The 22914-nt window shown below is 38.4% G+C and overlaps 1 protein-coding gene across 20 annotated transcripts in view; it reads right to left on the bottom strand.

The window, feature by feature from the left end:
- Nucleotides 1-22914, bottom strand: part of ABI2 (abl interactor 2) — a 101705-nt gene that overhangs the window by 50587 nt on the left and 28204 nt on the right. For all 20 annotated transcript variants that reach the window (XM_010802184.4, XM_059875819.1, XM_010802185.4 and 17 more), the window contains 1 exon segment: nt 1351-1518. In XM_010802184.4, the coding sequence (XP_010800486.1) occupies nt 1351-1518 (168 nt within the window).

Raw genomic sequence — 22914 nt, 5'->3', positions numbered from 1 at the left:
GACGGCAGAGGATGAGATGGCTGCATGGCATCACTGACTCGATGGATGTGAGTCTGAGTAAACTCCAGTAGTTGGTGATGGACAGGGAGGCCTGGCATGCTGCGATTCATGGGGTTGCAAAGAGTCAGACACGACTGAGCGACTGAACTGAACTGAAGTTTTATGGAATGTGAAAAAACCCTTAGAATGGCAAATTCAGATTTAAGGTTACATACTATTAAATAACAAGAAAACCCTCCGAATGGTCTGATGAATTTAACAGAAAAATAAGGTAGACTTTACATAAGTGATTTGATTAGGTGGAATACATTCAATTTAATTACATAAATTAAACATCAGACTTTGAAAAACTGATGGACTGGTCAATTTCAGAAGAGTTCTGAATTCTTTATATAAAAAAAGATAATATGCACATTTTAAAACTCTTTCTATTCCGGAAGAGTTCTAATCATTTAGTTCTAAAGAGTATTGAATACCACTAAGTTATGCAAATGACAAAGTGCTAAAATAGAAATGCTACAAAGATCTCAAAAAGAAGACCAAAATCTTTTGTTAGTATTTTGAAAAACGTATTTTGAAATTATAAATTGTTTTTCACCAGTAATATTTTAAATGGCCCCTAAATACAGGAATGGGTATGAAAACTATGATATAGATATAAAACATTATCGAGCCATTGAAAATGTTTATGAAGAGCTTATAACACCAAGGAAAGATGTTTGTTGTAATGGTAAGCTAAAACAGCAGAGTTCAAAATTCCATACATATGATAATTCCAGTTAAATGTTAAATAAAAATTATTTAGAAGAAAAAAAATTGGACAAAATATACCAAAATATTAACAGGAAGAGTTTGAGTAGTGGGGAAAGGGTTTGTTTTTCTACTTTTTCTTTTCTATATATTCATGACATTTATAATGGAAAAAGTATTATATTTATTTTTTCTAAGTTCCATATGAAGATAATTTTATAAGGTCACTTATATTAATCTTTACATTACTGAGGTAATAGAAAAAGCATTTAAAGAACTCATCAAGCTACCACATTTAAAGTGTAAAATTCAGTAAAAACTGGAAGAAACCAGGCAAAATTTCACACTCAAGGCTGATTTGATTATTTTAACTTGACAACTGAGTTTTAATAAAACCATTAAGGTTTTCTTCTCTATCAAAATCACAGAGAAGATAATCATGAGACAAAAAAGATGGAAACAAAACAACCTAATACTGAGTTTGTATCTTGCAAATCATACATGTGAGTAAACTCACACAATAAAGGCTGCCAGCACTACAGACTGCATGTGTGTACCATGTATTCCTCAGGACAAAATAGGAAAACAGTGTGGTCTCACTTGTGAAATGTGATTGATTGAAGACTCCATCCTTCGTAGTTGGGATGCCTGGATATCCAGCATCTGCAGGACATTGTTGGCCAAGGTATTGATCAGATAGGCAACACTTGCTAAGGACTGGGTGGTGTAGGCTTTGGTTTCTTCTAGGGCTCGCTGCTTATCCGCTGACTAGAAAAACAAACAAACAATCATTACTTCAAAGATAACCCATTCTATCAATCCAATCTTCAAAAATACTCACCCAAACCAGTATGTGGCTGAATCTACATGCACTAATTTAAAATGCTTTGAAAACCAATTATCAGTATTCATGTAAACCCAACAACTAAATAATTGACTTGAGTTCACTCATGTTTTCATGTTGAATAGATGTAAATAAAATCCTGAAGCCATTGTTTACAAAATGAGGTCTGATGGATATTTTGAAAAATGGCAGCAAGCACACAGCCTCATGGTTGCTGCTTGGAAAGGCTGCACCGATTTGAATGCGTAAATTCCGGTGCACATTTTTCTACGCTCCTGAGTTCTTCCTTTCCTTTCACTCTAACATATACAATGTGACTATAAAGCAATGGTCTGATTAAAGTAATAATAACAAAAAAATAAGAATGATAATGATAAAGTATATAAAATAGTAATAATTGTGATCATGATAAAATAGAAATAGTAATAGGATCCTTTCTTCCCAAGCATCTTAAGTGTTATAACCCTATGGAAGACAAATAGCGACTTATAAATCTTACTTGATAAACAGAAACTACACAGTAAAAAAGTGGTGAACCGATTATTTCCAAGAACACAAAGCAAAGCAACAGTAAGGTTACATATTCTATGCTGCAACTGCCAAATAGCATTTTCCTGCCCTAATTCTACACAAAGACTCTATGGTTCAGTAGAAAGGACATAGCCTCTGAATCAAAATCCTTTACCTTCATTTCAGTTCTAATACTATAGTATGTCATATTCTAAGTAGTTGTGAATATCAATTAAGATAATGACTATAAAACCACTTTCCAAAACTCTACATCACTTTATCTAACTGTCATTCCATCTTTGAGTAGTCATCAACTGTTCAAAATCCACTACATTCCACTCTGCCTTCTGCCACAGTACAGGACTCAGAATCAGTAAACCAGACACAATTTCTCCCAGAGGGAGCAAAATTCTTCTGAAGAAGCAGTAGTTAAAATAAATCAAAAAATAATGCTTTAACTTGAAAGGAGTTAAGAATCACTGTATTGATTTTTTTCCTAATCTTTAGTAATCTCTGTTTTATTAACACTTAAATTAACGAGAGTTGAAACCAAATCTGGTTAAAGATAAATACTTGTTTAAAAACATCATATAGATTTCCAGATTGTTGTTGATGTTCAGTCACTAAGTTGTGTCTGACTCTTGGTGATCTCAGGGACTGCAGCATGCCAGCCTTCCCTCCCTTTCACTATCTTCTGTAGTTTGCTCAAATTCTTGTCCATTGAGTCAGTGATGCTATCCTAAATATCGCATCCTCTGTTGTCCCCTTCTTTTGCCTTCAATCTTTCCCAGGGTCTTTTCCAATGAGTCAGCTCTTCACATCAGGTGGCCAAAGTATTGGAACTTTAGCACTAGTCCTTCCAATGAATATTCAGGGTTGATTTCCTTTAGGATTGATGGGTTTGATCTCCTTGTAGTCCGAGGAACTCTCAAAAGTCTTCTCCAGCACCACAACTCAAAAGCATCAAAAAATGTCTAGATTATGGTTGAGTATATAAGGAGTTTGTAAGTCACTGGTCCATCCTAACAAGTAAAAATCTGAACAGAATTAAAAATCAACAACCTTTGACTTCAAAGTAGAAAATAGCTAAGCCAGTAACACTTTTCAAATATTACTCTAAATTAGAGTATGTATTACAGAGAATAACCAGAAATTTTGAATTTTTTTAAATTTATTTTTATAAATTTTATAAATTTTATAATTTTTTTTAAATTTACTAAATTTTATAAAAATTTTATAAATTTTATAAATTTTTTTAAATTTACTAAATTTAAATTTAGTAGACTCAAATTTTCCACAGTTTATTGTGATCCACACAGTCAAAGGCTTTGGCATAGTCAATAAAGCAGAAATAGATGTTTTTCTGGAATTCTCTTGCCTTTTCCATGATCCAGCGGATGTTGGCAATTTGATCTCTGGTTCCTCTGCCTTTTCTAAAACCAGCTTGAACATCAGGAAGTTCATGGTCTGCATATTGCTGAAGCCTGGCTTGGAGAATTTTGAACATTACTTAACTAACGTGTGATATGAGTGGAACTGGGTGGTAGTTTGAGCATTCTTTGGCATTGCCTTTCTTTGGGATTGGAATGAAAACTGACCTTTTCCAGTCCTGTGGCCACTGCTGAGTTTTCCAGATTTGCTGGCATATTGAGTGCAGCATTTGGACAGCATCATCTTTCAGTATTTGGAATAGCTCAACTGGAATTCTATCACCTCCACTAGCTTTGTTTGTAGTGATGCTTTCTAAGGCCCACCTGACTTCACATTTCCAGGATGTCTGGCTCTAGGTCAGTGATCACACCATCGTGATTATCTGGGTCTTTTTCTTTTTTGTACAGTTCTTCTGTGTATTCTTGCCATCTCTTCTTAATATCTTCTGCTTCTGTTAGGTCCATACCATTTCTATCCTTTATCGAGCCCATCTTTGCATGAAATGTTCCTTTGGTATCTCTGATTTTCTTGAAGAGATCTCTAGTCCTTCCCATTCTGTTGTTATCCTCTATTTCTTTGCATTGATCGCTGAAGAAGGCTTTCTTATCTCTTCTTGCTATTCTTTGGAACTCTGCATTCAGATGTTTATATCTTTCCTTTTCTCCATTGCTTTTCGCTTCTCTTCTTTTCACAGCTATTTGTAAGGCCTCCCCAGACAGCCATTTTGCTTTTTTGCATTTCTTTTCCATGGGGATGGTCTTGATCCCTGTCTCCCGTACAATGTCACGAACCTCATTCCATAGCTCATCAGGCACTCTATCAGATCTAGTCCCATAAATCTATTTCTCACTTTCACTGTATAATCATAAGGGATTTGATTTAGGTCATACCTGAATGGTCTAGTGGTTTTCCCTACTTTCTTCAATTTAAGTCTGTGGAAAATTCTGAAAGAGATGGGAATACCAGACCACCTGATCTGCCTCTTGAGAAATTTGTATGCAGGTTAGGAAGCAACAGTTAGAACTGGACATGGAACAACAGACTGGTTCCAAATAGGAAAAGGAGTACGTCAAGGCTGTATATTGTCACCCTGCTTATTTAACTTATATGCAGAGTACATCATGAGAAACGCTGGACTGGAAGAAACACAAGCTGGAATCAAGACTGCCGGGAGAAATATCAATAACCTCAGATATGCAGATGACACCACCCTTATGGCAGAAAGTGAAGAGGAACTAAAAAGCCTCTTGATGAAGGTGAAAGTGGAGAGTGAAAAAGTTGGCTTAAAGCTCAACATTCAGAAAACAAAGATCGTGGCATCTGGTCCCATCACTTCATGGGAAATAGATGGGGAAACAGTGGAAACAGTGTCAGACTTTATTTTTCTGGGCTCCAAAATCACTGCAGATGGTGACTGCAGCCATGAAATTAAAAGACGCTTACTCCTTGGAAGGAAAGTTATGACCAACCCAGATAGCATATTCAAAAGCAGAGACATTACTTTGCCAACAAAGGTTCGTCTAGTCAAGGCTATGGTTTTTCCTGTGGTCATGTATGGATGTGAGTGTTGGACTGTGAAGAAGGCTGAGCACCGAAGAATTGATGGTTTTGAACTGTGGTGTTGGAGAAGACTCTTGCGAGTCCCTTGGACTGCAAGGAGATCCAACCAGTCTATTCTGAAGGAGATCAGCCCTGGGATTTCTTTGGAAGGAACGATGCTAAAGCTGAAACTCCAGTACTTTGGCCACCTCATGCGAAGAGCTGACTCATTGGAAAAGACTCTGATGCTGGTGAAGGACTGGGGGCAAGAGAAGAAGGGGACGAGAGAGGATGAGATGGCTGCATGGCATCACTGACTCGATGGACATGAGTTTGAGTGAACTCCGGGAGTTGGTGATGGACAGGGAGGCCTGGTGTGCTGCGATTCATGGGGTCGCTAAGAGTCGGACATGACTGAGCAACTGATCTGATCTGATCTGAGACTTCAAATAATCGAGGGGAGGGATGGATATTTGGACAGATACTTTCCAGGCAACCATTTTTATATAGATAGCTTTGAGATTCTTTTGAAAGCAAATAGTATTAACGTAATTCAACCCTCAAATCACTTCATGCTATGCCTTTATTCCTAGTATGTATGCAAAAAAATTTGTGGCTAACTGTTGAATCAAAGATATGAGAGGCCTTTCCATATTAGATGGGTTTCACGTATGTCTACTTTTCTATGGAAGATTTCTTTTCCATGGAAGATTCCTTGTTGCTTTTAATATTTTTTTCTTCATCTTTAATTTTTGTCACATTGATTAATGTGTGTCTCAGCACGTTTCTCCTTGAGTTTATCCTATTTGGGATTCTCTGCGCTTCCTGGACTTGAGTGCTTTCTTTCTCATGTTAGGGAAGTTTTCAGCTATAATATCTTCAAATATTTTCTCAGGATCTTTTTCTTCTCCTTCTGGAACCCCTATAATGCAGATGTTGTTGCATTATAACATATATAAATCCCAGAGGTCTCTGAGATTGTCCTCATTTAATTCTTTTTTCTTTATTCTGTTCTGTGGCAGTGATTTCCATTACTTTTGTCTTCCAGCTCACTTATTCAATTATTCTGCCTCAGTTATTCTGCTACTGATTCCTTCTAATGTATTTTTCCCACTTCCCCAGTATCTCAGTGGTAAAGAATTTTCCTGCAATCCAGGAGACGCGGGTTCAATCCCTCGGTAGAGAAGATCCCCTGGAGAAGGAAATGGTAACCCGCTCCAGTATTCTTGCCTGGGAAATTCCATAGAAGAGGAGCCTGGCAGGCTACATACAGTCTATGGAGGGGGAGGGGTCGCAAAGAGTTGGACATGACCTAGGAAGTAAACAACAACAAATTTTATAAGAGGTGATATTCTAAGTTTAAGAATTTTGTGCTTGCTTCAGCAGCACATATATTGAGATTTTTTTCCTATAAAGTGTTCAATAAAAACTGGAATAAATTCAAATACATCTATTTCAATAAAAGTGATATAAAAGTTGCTACTTTAACCTAGAAGCCCTATAAATGACATCTTATTTTACATAAAAGCATTATAACCGAGGTTATTTTGTAATTATTAAAAAAACAATTTCTCAGAAGTAAACATCTGGGACAGTATTCTTATCTTTTGCTACAAGCAAATTTAATTTTCAGAGTTATAGTTTGTGCATTAAAGGCACTATGTAGCACCTCAACCCATTTATCTGATATTCCTACTTAGATGGGATTTAGTTCCCGAAAAAAAGAAGAAATTTAGATAAAGGAAAAAAAATCATAGGTTTATAGAGGAATATTATAATGTATGCTATGTTTAGTATAAATAGTGCTATGAGAAAAGATTCTTACATAGAATAAAGTGACCTATTGCCAAGATCCAATCTAGGCAATGCTTAATCCTTCCTACTGGGTTATTTTTTCTCTTTGCCTCATGATGCTGATTTCTTATCTCTGGAAAAAGCAAGAGAGTTCCAGAAAAACATCTATTTCTGCTTTATTGACTATGCCAAAGCTTTTGACTATGTGGATCACAATAAACTGTGGAAAATTCTGAAAGAGATAGGAATACCAGACCACCTGACCTGCCTCTTGAGAAATCTGTATGCAGGTCAGGAAACCACAGTTAGAACTGGACATGGAACAACAGACTGGTTCCAAATAGGAAAAGGAGTACGTCAAGGCTGTATATTGTCACTCTGCTTATTTAACTTATATGCAGAGTACATCATGAGAAAAGCTGGACTGGAAAAAACACAAGCTGGAATCAAGATTGCTGGGAGAAATATCAATATTCTCAGATATGCAGATGACACCACCCTTATGGCAGAAAGTGAAGAGAACTCAAAAGCTTCTTGATGAAAGTGAAAGTGGAGAGTGAAAAAGTTGGCTCAAAGCTCAACATTCAGAAAACGAAGATCATGGCATCTGGTCCCATCACTTCATGGGAAATAGATGGGGAAACAGTGTCAGACTTTATTTTTGGGGGCTCCAAAATCACTGCAGATGGTGACTGCAGCCATGAAATTAAAAGACGCTTACTCCTTGGAAGAAAAGTTATGATCAACCTAGATAGCATATTCAAAAGCAGAGATGCTACTTTGCCAACAAAGGTTTGTCTAGTCAAGGCTATGGTTCTTCCTGTGGTCACGTATGGATGTGAGAGTTGGACTGTGAAGAAGGCTGAGCGCCCAAGAATTGATGGTTTTGAACTGTGGTGTTGGCGAAGACTCTTGAGAGTCCCTTGGACTGCAAGGAGATCCAACCAGTCCATTCTGAAGGAGATCAGCCCTGGGATTTCTTTGGAAGGAATGATGCTAAAGCTGAAACTCCAGTACTTTGGCCACCTCATGCGAAGAGTTGACTAATTGGAAAAGACTCTGATGCTGGGAGGGATTGGGGGCAGGAGGAGAAGGGGACGACAGAGGATGAGATGGCTGGATGGCATCACTGACTCGATGGATGTGAGTCTGAGTGATCTCCAGGAGTTGGTGATGGACAGGGAGGCCTGGCGTGCTGCGATCCATGGGGTCGCAAAGAGTCGGACAAGACTGAGCGACGGAACTCAACTGTTACAGAGATAAGAAAGTCTTTATTTCCAAAGACTGTCTTCAGGCTGCTCTTCTTGCTATACCTGCAACCCTTAGAAAGAAGTTTCATTCCTTCCTTAGCTATCACTTCCAAACACAGAATTTTTTAATTATTTACATCTTACCTTCCATCTCTCCCAAACTTGTATTTCTATTTACATGGCACCTCACCTCATATAATGCACCATAATAGTATATCTATAACTCATCACCTTCCCCCAAACTACTACTTCCTACTTCCCTTAACAACATCGTTACTCCATCACCTCAGCTATTTTCCACGTCTCTGTACCCTACACCTTAACAGTTGTCATGATACTTATTTTCTATCTGTGCCCTACTTTCTTTCCTTTCTTTCAATTGTTCCTGCCTACACTCTACTTTAAGCCTTCATTATCTCTTGCCAAGACTGCTATACCTGTTTCCAGGTATCTTAAACATGGTCCTGCAGATTCATCTTTCTAAATCAGTTCTGAAGCCCCCAGAGCTTCATCTTAACTACTTAAATAAAAGCTCCTTTACTTTTCATTTACAGTCTTCCTCATTATGGCCTAGAATTTATCTTCCATTCAACCCTACTAGAACCTTAAATTACAGTTTAATAAGACTTACGGTTCTCAAAACAGACGTTCGTTTCTGACCTTTGTGCCTCTGCCTATTCTCTTCACCTGTAACCCATCAACTTCACCAACAACTCATTCCCTACCTTATCTTCCCAGACTGTGATACTCATCGTTTCTCACTGATAACAAATGTGGGAATTATCAGATTTACAGCACATACTTTATACTATGTGTGTGTTTCATTGACCCAAACTCCCACACTCCCCCATGTGGGAAGACCTTGAAGGTAGTATTATGCCTTATACATCTTCACATCATATTACACACAGGAGTTACATATTATCTGTTGAAGTGTATCCACCAAAATGTTCCAAAGAATCAAAGTTACTTTTATCACCCAAGTGATTTCTTTGATCTCCAGAAGCTCTGGCACCATCCATGGTACTCATGACTTACTAGTAAATTCAAACTTGTTTTTCAATTTGATGTTCTGGGATGGGCACTGAGAAATATGAAGACTAAGAACCTTACACCCTCTAGAGCAGCTCAAGACTGTGTTATTATTATACTAGATTACTACTATTATTTATTTTTCTTCTTCACTTCCACAAAAAGGACAACATATTTGGTATATTTAAACATATAGATAATGGGCAGGAAAAGAATGGTAATACTTAAGGTAAATGAGTATGGACATGCAGGCAAGGATTCTCCTCTACAGATCCACTGTCTTTCCTTCTCTTCTCCAGCAGGAAACCTCTCACTCACTCTAGTCCAGTCTACTATGCTGCCTGAAAAATATGTAATTATTTTGGTTCTGGGTATAAATTATTACATTAGGTAAAGTACAGGTACTTAGTTCTCATTTAATTGGTTATCTTACCTAAAGTATTAAACAATTTCTTCTAGATCTGCCATGATTAATTCATCAGTTAATTTCAATAAATTCTTGTAGACTGAATGTTACAGGACAGACATCATACTATATACTAGAATATGAAAATGAGACTTATTTTCTGCACTCCAGAAAGTTTCAGTCCAATACAAAGAAAGGCATATAAACAGAAAATGTTAATGCAGAATGGTCAGGAATATCAGTGGTATCCAAGTAGGAACACTTAGATGACCATCCAAGTAGAGTCTCAAAGAACAGAGTCAATTCTGCCAAGCAGGAGTGAGAGAAATTATTCCAGGTAGAGCAAACAGCCTAAATAAAGGCACAGAGGCATGAAAAAGATTCTTGAATCCAGAACACATGTAAGTTTGGTATTATTAACATATGATTAGTTCACTACTGTCCCTACTTTAAGACTGAGACATGTGCTGAAATTTAAGGTTAGTATAGTAATGAACTTTTATCTCTCACAAAATTACTAAGAAATTACAATATCACACATATAATTAACCCCCAGTAAAGTTATGGCAGAGTCACAGCACCTGACTCAATAATGGTCTGAGGAGAGGGGAATACTCTTAGATTACCTATTAACTGAGCTTTCAGTTCTGCACTCCAAGAAATCATGTAACTAAACCAAATTGGAAAGAAATGCTCCACTACTCAATCTAACTGAAACTAAAGAGGCAGCTTCTAAAATATAGGCCGATCATTACATATAAGTGGAAAATGTTTGCCAAAAACCACACAGAATACTACAAATGTACTCTTACGTCTTAAGAATTGTTCAAATATTAATTTCTATGATACCTAAGGAAGAATGGGCATTTTCCTTAAACGCATTTTGCCTCTTCCACCTTTCCTTTCTCATTAGATCATTTATCTCTGCATTTGCTTCCAGACTCTTAGAGAATGCAGTCTATAAAAAAGCATGGCATTAGAATTAGCATCAAATTAGAATGAGTTATACAAGTCACAGTGAAAAACAGCAAAGCATAATTAGATAAACATGCACAATTCACCAAGGAAAGAACACAAGACGAACACAAACATGGAAAAACATTCAGCCACACAAGTGATAGGGGAAAAAAATGACACAATAAAGCACCATTTTTACCAAGGAATTAACAAGAACATATCTGCATTGCCTTAAATTTGCTTTGTGGTTATTCTGCTTTGGTGATGAAGAAAGAAAAGCACGTGCCAAGAATGCCAAATACTCTTACAAAAGGAAAAGAAAAAAATATTGCACTTGCCAGGAGACTGAAGAAATCAAGAGAAGGGACTATTTCAAGAGGAAGACATAGCCACACTACTGAGAAGACAGGAAAGACGAGGTCAGAAAAGCATCCAATAAATAGCTGTGGCAATATGGAATTGCTTGATGAATTTTTAAAAAGAATTTTTAGCTGAGTAGTAGCATAGAAATCAGATCAGAATTAATTTTAAGAATTGAAGAAAGCATATATAGATAACTCTTTGTATGTTGGCCATATAACAAATTAAAGAAATGGAACCAGAGCTTGAAGAGAATACAGTGGTAAAGAAAGGTTTTAGCTGGGAGATACCCAGTTTACATACAGAGATAAATTATCTAATGAGAAAGGAAAGGTGGAAGAGGCAAAAAGTGTTCAAGAAAAAAAAAACAAAATATTTCAGAAGGGGAGAGCTCAACTGGAGTGACTAGAGGAGATCAGTTCTTTTGGAAACTGTCCTTTTTGGAAAAAAGGAAAAGGAGAAAGTTGCTGCAGCTGCGAAAAGGTTCATAAATTTTAAGGTGGAAAGATGAAGATTTAGCCTAGTTTTAATGTCTGAAGTATGAGACATGGCAATATATAAAACTGAAGAGGACAAAGAGACAGAAGAAGATGTGACATAGTTATCTCAGAAAGTGAAAAACACGGAGGATTAATTGAGATCCTATATGCCAAGACTTTAGCACAGAACTTGGCATAACAGAAGAGCTCAATAACTGATGGCCCTTTTATCTTATCTGATCTCTAGATGGAGGAAACATTTTACATATACAGCCATGGTCAGAAAGGACAACTATGATCTTTCAAACTGCAATACCATAAAATTTTAAAAATAATATAATAAAGCTTCAAAATATAAACAAGCAAATAAAAACCCAGCACCCAACAAGGTAAAAAACATGTAAATTTAAAAACATAAATTTAAGACAGAAAATTTAAAACCAATTCTGTAAATGATAGTTATACTGAAAAGACAAGCCACAAAGTAAGTCAAAATATTTACAAAACGTATTTGATACAGAACTGGTAACCAAAATACACAAGGAACTCTTAAAACTCAACTATAAGCAAAGTTTTGTAATGGGCAAAAGAACTGAAGAGATACCTCACCAAAGAAGATAGTATGTAAATAACCATATGAAAAGTTTAACACTGTATGTCATGAGCGAATTGCAAATTAAAAACAAGACATCACTACACACCTGCTGTGTTCAGTCGCTCAGTCGTGTCCGACTCTACGCGACCCCGTGGACTATAGCCCATCAGGGTCTTTAGTGTATGGAATTTTCCAGGCAAGAATACTGGAATGGGTTGCCATTTCTTTCTCCAGGGGACCTTCCCAATCCAAGGATCAAACCTGCATCTCTTGCAGTGGGACAAAAACTCTCACTCATCGCTAGTGGGAATGCAGAACATCCACTTTGGAAGACAGTTTGGAAGTTTCTTGCAAAATTAAATATACTCTTACCATACGATGCAGTAACCAGGCTCATTAGTATTTACTCACACGAGCTGAAAATTTTGTATAAATTTTATACAAGGATGGAGGCTTCCCTGGTGGCTCAGACAGTAAAGAATCTGTCTGCAATGTAGGAGACCCAGGTTTGATCCCTGAGTGGGGAAGATCCTCTTACCATAGGATTCAGCATTTGGTATTTTCCCAAACAAGTTGGAAAATATGGCCACTCAAAATCTATACACAGATGCTTATAGTAGCTTTATTCATTGCCAACGCTTAGAAGCAACCAAGATGAATGGACAAATAAACTGATACAAATAACTGAACACTATCTAGCACTAAAATGCAAATGAGGTATCAAGCCATGAAAAGACAGAGGAATCATAAATGCATATTGCTCAATGAGAGAAACCAATCTAAAAATGCTACATACTGCATGAGTCTAACTGTATGGCATTCTAGAAAAGACGGTTAAAAAGAGACAGTTAAAAAGATCAGTGGTTGCCAGGAGTTTGTGGAAAGGGAAGAAGGGATAAACAGGTGTAACTCTGGAGACTCTTAGGGTAGTGAAACTCTTCTGTATAGGACTGTAATGGTGGGTATGTGTCACTTTACATTTATCAAAACTCACAAAATGCACAACACCAAAAGTAAGCCCTAATATAAACGACAGACTTTATTTAGCAATTACAATACTGGTTCAACTGTAATAACGTACCACACTAATCCAAGATGTTAATAAAAGGGGCAAGTGGGGGAGGAGTTTAGGGAAATATGAGAACTCTCTAAAACTGGTCTAAAACAAAAACCCTATAACCAAGATTCTTATATGACAGCTCTAACCAGCTACATTCTGCTCTACTTATTAAGCCCATGGGGGAAAAAAAGCAATATTTTTGGCCCTCCAAACTCTAGGAGTACTGCTGCTAAGTTGATTCAGTCGTGTCCAACTCTGTGCGACCCCATAGACAGCAGCCCACCAGGCTCCCCCGTCCCTGGGATTCTCCAGGCAAGAACACTGGAGTAGATTGCCATTTCCTTCTCCAATGAACAAAAGTGAAAAAATAAAGTGAAGTCGCTCAGTCGTGTCCGACGCTTAGCAACCCCCTGGACTACAGCCCACCAGGCTCCTCCATCCACGGGATTTTCGAGGCAAGAGTACTGGAGTGGGGTGCCACTGCCTTCTCCCTAGAAGTACTAGATTCTCCCAACACAGCCTCCTCGAGTTGCTCCACACTTCAGTGGGATTTAACCTTCAGACTTTCCTCAAGAAAAGTCAGACAACAATTTTCACGCCTACTCCCATATCATGTCCAGTTCAGACTAGAGTCATCATCTGCCCATTTCTCTCTGGTGCACAGCTCAAGCATTTCTACAGATTAGCAAGCCTCAAACTGGACATGAGCTCTCAATCCTCCTTTTCAGTAAACAACCTCTATTTCTATGACTGATTTTCATACCCTCTCCTGATTTACCTGAAGATGAGGGAGAAGCACTTCTACAAACCCTCTGATAAGAAATCTTCATTCATTTACATACACCTATGTATGTAATACACATTCATGTACAAACACATATGAAAATGAATGGATATATATCCATATGTATGTACATTTATGGATATACAAAGAATCAAGGGATAAAAAGCAGTCTCATCTCTCAGAAGGTCCTATGCAAGAAACCTAACAATTAAAAGACACTCCTTGGAAGGAAAGTTATGACCAACATAGATAGCATATTCAAAAGCAGAGACATTACTTTGCCAACAAAGGTCCGTCTAGTCAAGGCTATGGTTTTTCCAGTAGTCATGTATGGATGTGAGAGTTGGACTGTGAAGAAAGCTGAGCGCCGAAGAATTGATGGTTTTGAACTGTGGTGCTGGAGAAGACTCTTGAGAGTCCCTTGGACTGCAAGGAGATCCAACCAGTCCATTCTGAAGGAGATCAGTCCTGGGTGTTCTTTGGAAGGACTGATGCTAAAGCTGAAACTCCAGTACTTTGGCCACCTCATGCGAAGAGCTGACTCACTGGAAAAGACTCTGATGCTGGGAGGGATTGGGGGCAGGAGGAGAAAGGGACGACAGAGGATGAGATGGCTGGATGGCATTACCGACTCGATGGGTGTGAGTTTGAGTGAACTCTGGGAGTTGGTGATGGACAGGGAGGCCTGGCGTGCTGCAATTCATGGGGTCACAAAGAGTCAGACACGACTGAGCGACTGAACTGAATTGAACATCCTTTTTTAAAATATGGAGGTAACTGTTAAATATTTTCCTCACCTTTGGAGCCTGAACTATAACATGAAGACAACAAAAAAGTCTCATTTGATATCCTGTTACATAAATAATTAGAAACCATGTAAGTGTCCAACAACAGAGAAAGAGTTAAATAAACTTGCACAACTATATCATATTAAAAACTGCTTATGAACAATATTTATGTTGGAAAGAAGAATGGAAAACTAATTAAAATAAAATTCTAAATGATGTACCCACAACAACAGGAATTTGATTATAATGCAACTATCTCCAGACAGCTGCAACATGGTCTTGAATTGCATAAACTGTAAAAAAAATTAAAACTTTTAATTTATAAACCTTATAGTACTCATTGGTCAGGTTTTACTGTATCTCAGCTGTGTAAAGTGGTATTATATAGTTTCATTGTATATGTATATAAAATTATGCATTTATTAATATACATTAAAAGGAAATATGTAATTATGTATTATATATTAGTTATTAGAAGGAAATAAATGCTTTACTGGTAATGAAACTATAGATAATTTTATTCTTTTTACTTCTCCATTTTCTGTTATGTATTCGTCTTACAACTAGAAGTATTTTTTCAGTAATCATCTTCTATGCTTACATGCTGCTGCTAAGTCACTTCAGTCGTGTCCGACTCTGTGCGACCCCAGAGACGGCAGCCCACCAGGCTCCCCCGTCCCTGGGATTCTCCAGGCAAGAACACTGGAGTGGGTTGCCATTTCCTTCTCCAATGCATGAAAGTGAAAAGTGAAAGTGAATTCGCTCGGTCGTGTCCGACTCTTAGCGACCCCATGGACTGCAGCCTACCAGGTTCCTCCATCCACGGGATTTTCCAGGCAAGAGTACTGGAGTGGGGTGCCATTGCCTTCTCCAATGCTTACATGAAAACAAAACCAACACTGCCATATCCTGGATCATGCCACATTACCTTTATCTTCATATGTATCTTTTAGGACAAAGTTAAGTCGTTGCCACAATTTACGCAACTGAAGTAGTTGAGCTGCTGTCACCATAACTGAGGTCACAGGAACTACGTCATTCGGGGCCCAGCATACAAATAAACTAGAAACATATTACCATGCTGATCAACCGCAGGGCTCTTTTCTTTCCAAACTGATCTGATGAAGTAGAACACATTAGCAACATTTGCTCTAACCAACAAAAAGTTATTTGAATTACACCTTCTAAAAATTCCTGAAGGACCACAAAGGAAGTAATCATTTTTCACTGGCCTCCTCAGTCATATAGCAGAATCACTCAAATTCTGCATTCACGTGGGGAATTCAGTTTGTGGCACTTGACTCCCATTCTCCTTCTACCTTACCCATGCCACAGATATGAACACACGACCCAGGCATACCTAAAGTTCACCAATCCTTTGGACACTGACTGATCTAGGGGGCACTGATTCAAATTAAGCCAACAAGATTCTCTGGAACTTTTCTAACAGATTGGAAAACATTATTTAGCAAAGGTTGCTGTGGTGGCCACAGAGACACGTGTTCTGACTTCCCTTCAAGAGACGATGCTTTAGGGAGCCCAGCTAACTGACAGTCTCCAGCTGCACCTTTAGAGATGGTGTTCATGCTGAGCCACACTTCGCCTAAGAAATGTACTATTGCTGAATAATAAAGTATAGATCATACTTGAAAGTATTTACCCTGATTTTGATCCTTGCTGGTATTTTGTATACGATAATATCACAAGAGCCAAGAGAGACAATCCCTTTGTTGGATCAACATTTTCAACTCGGAAGTAACCTGATCTTGGAGGCATGCCTTTAAATACTGGTACAGGTTCTGGTTTCAAGAGAGCTTCCTTTTCCGCTTGCTGGGCTCATCATCTGGTGCTTCTTACCTAGGCCCTATCCTGACCCCAATTCTATGATCTCTAGGCAAATTCCCTTTTTACTCTGAATCAGATCATCCCTAGTACTGAAATTCTCCTTTATACCTCTCTGGCTGAACTGCTACTTTGGCCTGTTCATACCTCTCTATTATACCATCTCTGTCCTCTTTCAGCTGTGGTGTTCTCATTTTTCTCACTTCATATTTACAGCTCTTCAACTGTCCTAACCTCAGTTCAGTCGCTCAGTCATGTACAACTCTTTTCGACCCCATGAATTGCAGCACGCCAGGCCTCCCTGTCCATCACCAACTCCTGGAGTTCACTCAAACTCACACCCATCGAGTTTGTGATGCCATCCAGCCATCTCATCCTCTGTCGTCCCCTTCTCCTCTTGCCCCCAATCCCTCCCAGCATCAGAGTCTTTTCCAACGAATCAACTCTTCGCATGAGGTGGCCAAAGTACTGGAGCTTCAGCTTCAGCATCATTCCTTCCAAAGAAATCTCAGGACTGATCTCCTTCAGAATGGACTGGTTGGATCTCCTTGCAGTCCAAGGGACTCTCAAGAGTCTTCTCCAACACCGCAGTTCAATATCATCAATTCTTCGGCGCTCAGCTTTCTTCACAGTCCAACTCTCACATCCATACATGACCACTGGAATTGTCATGTTGTCAGTTATCCATCACCAACTCCCGGAGCCTGCTCAAACTCATGGCCACCGAGTTGGTGATGCCATCCAACCATCTCATCCACTGTCGTCCCTTCCTCCTCCTGCCTTCAATCTTTCCCAGAATCAGGGTTCTTTCCAATGAGTCAGTTCTTCGAATCAGGTGGCCAAAGTATTGGAGCTTCAGCATCAGCCCTTCCAATGAATACTAAGGACTGATTTCCTTTAGGATGGATTGGCTGGATCTCCTTGCAGTCCAAGGGACTCTCTCAAGAGTCTTCTCCAACACCACAGTTCAAAAGCATCAGTTCTTCAGCGCTCAGCTTTCTTTATAGTCCAACTCTCAATTCCATACATAACTACTGGAAAAACAACAGCTTTGACTAGACAGGCCTTTGTCGGCAAAGCAATGTCTCTGCTTTTAAATACGCTGTCTAGATTGGTCATAGCTTTTCTTCCAAGGAGCAAGTGTCTTTTAATTTCATGGCTGCAGTCACCGTCTGCAGTGATTTTGGAGCCCAAAAAAATAGTCAGCCACTGTTTCCACTGTTTCCCCATCTATTTCCCATAAAGTGATGGGAACAGATGCCTTGATCTTAATTTTCTGAATGCTGAGTTTTAAGCCAACTTTTTCACTCTCCTCTTTCACTTTCATCAAGAGACTCTTTAGTTCTTCTTTGCCTTCTGCCAAAAGGGTGGTGTCATCTGCATATCTGAGGTTATTGATATTTCTCCCGGCTATCTTGATTCCAGCTTCTGCTTCATCCAGCCCAGAATTTCGCATGATGTACTCTGCATATAAGTTAAGCAAGAAGGGTGACAATATACAGCCTTGACGTACTCCTTTCCCGATTTGGAACCAGAATGTTGTTCATGTCCAGTTCTAACTGCTGCTTCTTGACCTGCATACAGATTTCACGGGAGGCAGGCCAGGTGGTCTGGTATTCCCACCTCTTCAAGAATTTTCCAGTTTGTTGTAATGCACACACTCAAAGGCTTTGGCGTAGTCAATAAAGCAGAAGTAGATGTTTTTCTGGAACTCTCCTGCTTTTTCAATGATCCAAAAGATGTTGACAATTTGATCTCTAGTTCCTCTGCCTTTTCTAAATCCACCTTGAACATCTGGAAATTCATGATTTACATACTGTTGAAGCCTGGCTTGGAGAATTTTGAGCATTACTTTGCTAGTGTGTGAAATGATTGCAATTATGTGGTAGTTTGAACATTCTTTGGCATTGCCTTTCCTTGGGACTAGAAAAAAAACTGACCTTTTCCAGTCCTATGGCCACTGTTGAGTTTTCCAAATTTGTTGATATATTGAGTGCAGCATTTTCACAGCATCATCTTTTAGGATTTGAAGTAACTCAACTGGAATTCCATCACCTCCACTAGCTTTGTTCATAGTGATGCTTCCTAAGGCCCACTTGACTTCACATTCCAGGATGTCTGGCTCTAGGTGAGTGATCACACCATCGTGATTATCTGGGTCATGAAGATCTTTTTCATATAGTTCTTCTGTATATTCTTGCCACCTCTTTTTAATATCTTCTGCTTCTGTTAGGTCCATACTGTTTCTGTCCTTTATTGTGCCCATCTTTGCATGAAATATTCCCTTGGTATCTCTAATTTTCTTGAAGAGATCTTTAGTCTTTCCCATTCTATTGTTTTCCTCTATTTCTTTGCACTGATTGCTGAGGAAGGCTTTCTTATCTCTCCTTGCTATTCTTTGGAACTCTGCATTCAAATGGGTGTATCTTTCCTTTTCTCCTTTGCCTTTAGCTTCTCTTTTCTCAGTTATTTGTAAGACTGTCTCAGAAAACCATTTTGCATATCTTTTTCTTGAAATTGGTCTTGATCACCGCCTCCTGTAAAATGTCATGAACCTCTGTCCATAGTTCATCAGGCACTCTGTCTATCAGATCTAATCCCTTGAATCTGTCACTTCCACTGTATAATCGTAAGGGATTTGATTTAGGTCATACCTGAATGGTCTAGTGGTTTTCCCTACTTTCTTCAATTTCAGTCTGAATTTGGCATTAAGGAGTTCATCATCTGAGCCACAGTCAGCTCCCGCTCTTATTTTGGCTGACTGTATAGAGCTTCTCCATCTTTGGCTGCAAATATAATCAATCTGATTTTGGTGTTGACCATCTGGTGATGTCTATGTGTGTAGAGTCTTCTCTTGTGTTGTTGGAAGAGGGTGTTTGCTATGACCAGTGTATTCTCTTGGCAAAACTCTGTTAGCCTTTGCTCTGCTTAATTTTGTACTCCAAGGCCAAATCTGCCTGTTACTCCACGTATCTCTTGACTTCCTACTTTTGTATTCCAGTCCCCTATAAGGAAAAGGACATCTTTTTTGGGTGTTAGTTCTAGAAGGTCTTGTAGGTCTTCATAGAACCGTTCAACTTCAGCTTCTTCAGCATTACTGGTCGGGGCATAGCTTGGATTACTGTGATATTGAATCGCTTGCCTTGGAAATGAACAGAGATCATTCTGTTATTTTTGAAATTGCACCCAAGAACTGCATTTCAGACTCTCTTGTGGATTATGTGGGCTACTCCATTTCTTCTAAGGGATTCTTGCCCACAGTAGTAGATATAACGATCATCTGAGTTAAATTCACCCATTCCAGTCCATTTTAGTTCACTGATTCCTAAAATATCGATGTTCACTCTTGCCATCTGTTTGACCACTTCCAACTTGCCTTGATTCACGGACCTAACATTCCAGTCCATTTTAGTTCACTGATTCCTAAAATGTGGATGTTCACTCTTGCCATCTGTTCGACCACTTCCAATTTGCCTTGATTCACGGACCTAACATTCCAGGTTCCTATGCAATATTGTTCTTTACAGCATTGGACTTTACTTCCATTACCAGTCACACGCACAACTGGGCACTGTTTCTGTTTAGCTCCGTGTCTTCATTCTTTGTGGAATTATTTCTCCACTGTTCTCCAGTAGCATATTGGGCACCTACCAACCTGGGGAGTTCATCTTTCAGTGTCATATCTTTTTGCCTTTTCATACTATCTTTTACCCTCTTATGAATCAGAATCTTTGTCATTCAAGAACTTACACGGCAATACAAATCACTTATCATTTAAAAGTTTCTTAAAAACCTAACACAAGATAAAGCAACTGAATACAAACTTGTAAGTGCCTTATGTGTAAAAACTGCTTCAATCTGTAAATACCTAACTCTATATGGACCAGTATAAGTAATGTGTATGTATAAAGACAGGATCCGTATATATATATAAAATATATATATTCTATATTAAGAATATAAGCTGTATATTGTTCTAACTATACAGATGAATACTTATAGATAATAATTAATCTTACAGATTAATTATAATTACAGATGTATCTTACAGATACAGTTGATTCTTTAAGATCAAACAAGGTATGAATTTAGGATCGTTGTAGATTCTACAAATAAGAGAAACTATAGGTGAAATTTCTAAAATTTTTCAGTAGATAGAGATTTAAGAGATCCAAAGAAGGAAGATACCTATCCATCCCTACCTATCCCCCCACACACCACTCTTCAATACAGAGAGCCACAAAAAAGAACATGGAGGAACTTAGATCGGAAACAAAACTCCTTGTGATTTGTAAGTTACTGTATCACAATTACAAATGATACATGTCTGCTGGAAGAACCTTCCCAAGAGGGTTTTCTATCTTGAAATGTGATGTGGAGACATATTTACTGATAAAATTAAGATGTCATTTATAGGAAGTCTAGTGAAAATGTAATCAGTGAAAATTCATCTATCTGCCTAGGAATTAGAAGCTAAATTCACATGGGATTGAGGGAACTATAAAGGCATCCATAAAATACTGATGGTGATCTTTATGAAAAATGTTATTTAACTTGTCATAGAACATATTTTTACTTAAGAAACATTCCTTCCATCTTGATTCAAAAGGGAAAAGAAACTTGTCCTCTCCAGGTCATAGCGAGGGTCTGACCTTCTTGCTGCCAGTTGCTCAGTCGTGTCCAACTCTTTGTGACCCTATGGACTGCAGCACACGAGGCTTCCCTGTCCTTCAACATCTCCTGGAGTTTGCTCAAACTCATGTCCATTGAGTTGCTGAAGCCATTCAACCATCTCATCCTCTCTTGTCCCCTTCTCCTCCTGTCTTCAATCTTTCCCAGCATCAGGGTCTTTTCTAGTAAGTCAGTTCTTAGTATCGGGTGGCCAAAGTATTGGACCTTCAGCTTCAGCATCAGTTCTTCCAATGAATATTCAGGACTGATTTCCTTTAAGATTGACTAGTTTGATCTTCTTGCAGTCCAAGGGACTCTCAAGCGTCTTCTCCAACACCACAGTTCAATTCCAGTAATTCCAATACTTTTGCCCATTCCAGCCACAGTTATTGTCTTCCAGAGAAAGACAGATATATCTCAGATGGATTTTTCCAACTGATTCTAGAAGACAGAACTTTTCCTCTTATCTTAGATATACATGAGGTGTGAAACATATGTAAGACTATCTCACAGTACATAGCACATGCCTATCTGAAACAATGAGGCCAGCACGCATAAAGCAAGAAGAAACAGCAATGAGAGACATAGTTTGAGTCCTTGCTTCAGCCATTCCTGTTTTTTCACATGGTCTAGTTAGTAACTAATAAATGCACATTTCTGTTATTTGTTATTGGGCAGAAGGAGGTGCTGACCGAAGAGGAAGTGACCACCACACTCCAGGTACGGTGCATGCCTGCTGAGGAGTTCAGAGTTTGAAGATGAGGATGAATGGGGAGATGATAAAAGGGCAGAGGACAGCCTGACACTCACAAGTGTCCCTAAACTCAAAGCATCACAGAGACAGCTTCTTCAGGATGCTTTGCTGACCCTGCAAACCTATGCCATGGACTTAAAAACTGAGCAAGATTATTCAGTAATAAGGAAGTTCCCACCAAACTCAGCTGCAGGTAACAGAAGGCCTCACAGGTCTGTTATGCTCGGAAAATGACCTCCCACCCCAGCTGGAAATGACAAGTTAGCAAGGCCCCCTGCTGCCTGAAGGGGCATCCAGGAGAACCTCACTGTAAGCTGATAATCACTGATGCTTGAAAAGGAAAATCTGGACCTTCTGCTTTGCTTTTCATATTATAAACCAAGAGGAAAAGTTAGAAGAAAAAAAAAACAGTTTTTCCAAATTGAGCTTCTATCATGTGAAGCCAACAAATCTAAAACACTTTAAAGTGTTAAATTTTAACAGCTTAATATATTCTGGCCAGGGCATCTTTAAATAGGTAAGTTGGTATGGCATCCACCTAGACAATCTATGTGTAGGCTAACTGGAAACAACTGAGGCAGATAAACTTGATATTCACCTATATCCCTAAAGTATCAATGGAGAGGGGAAAAAAAAAGGCCAATTTAGAAATGAGACAAAAGATTACAGATTAATCTTTTTGAGATTCAAAACAAAGTTATTTGCTGAGATTGTGGTTGGCTGTTTCAGGAAAACCTATCACTAAAGCCAAAGTGAGGTTTCTAGAAAATGATGAGGGTAATAGAAAAGATAGGGTTCTTATTCTAACTCAGCCACTATCTTACCAGGTCATGAATAAGTCATTTATACTCTCAAGGACTCCGTCCTTGTAACTATTTGCAACTACTTGTTACATGAAGAGTAGGTTATTATGTCTCTTTCAGCTATAAAATACCATGATTCTTTTCTGGAATTTGAAAGTAGGTCATTTTAGATTCAACTATGTATGCTTATCTAAAAAGTAACAGAAAAAAAAAATAAAAATAAAAAGTAACAGAACACAAGTTTTATAATAGTATCTATTTTAGA

This window comes from Bos taurus, chromosome 2 (genome assembly GCF_002263795.3).
Source record: "Bos taurus isolate L1 Dominette 01449 registration number 42190680 breed Hereford chromosome 2, ARS-UCD2.0, whole genome shotgun sequence".
NCBI classification, from domain to species: Eukaryota; Metazoa; Chordata; class Mammalia; order Artiodactyla; family Bovidae; genus Bos; species Bos taurus.
The sequence above is the reverse complement of the archived record's forward strand: the minus strand, read 5'-3'. Positions and strand labels throughout refer to the sequence as shown.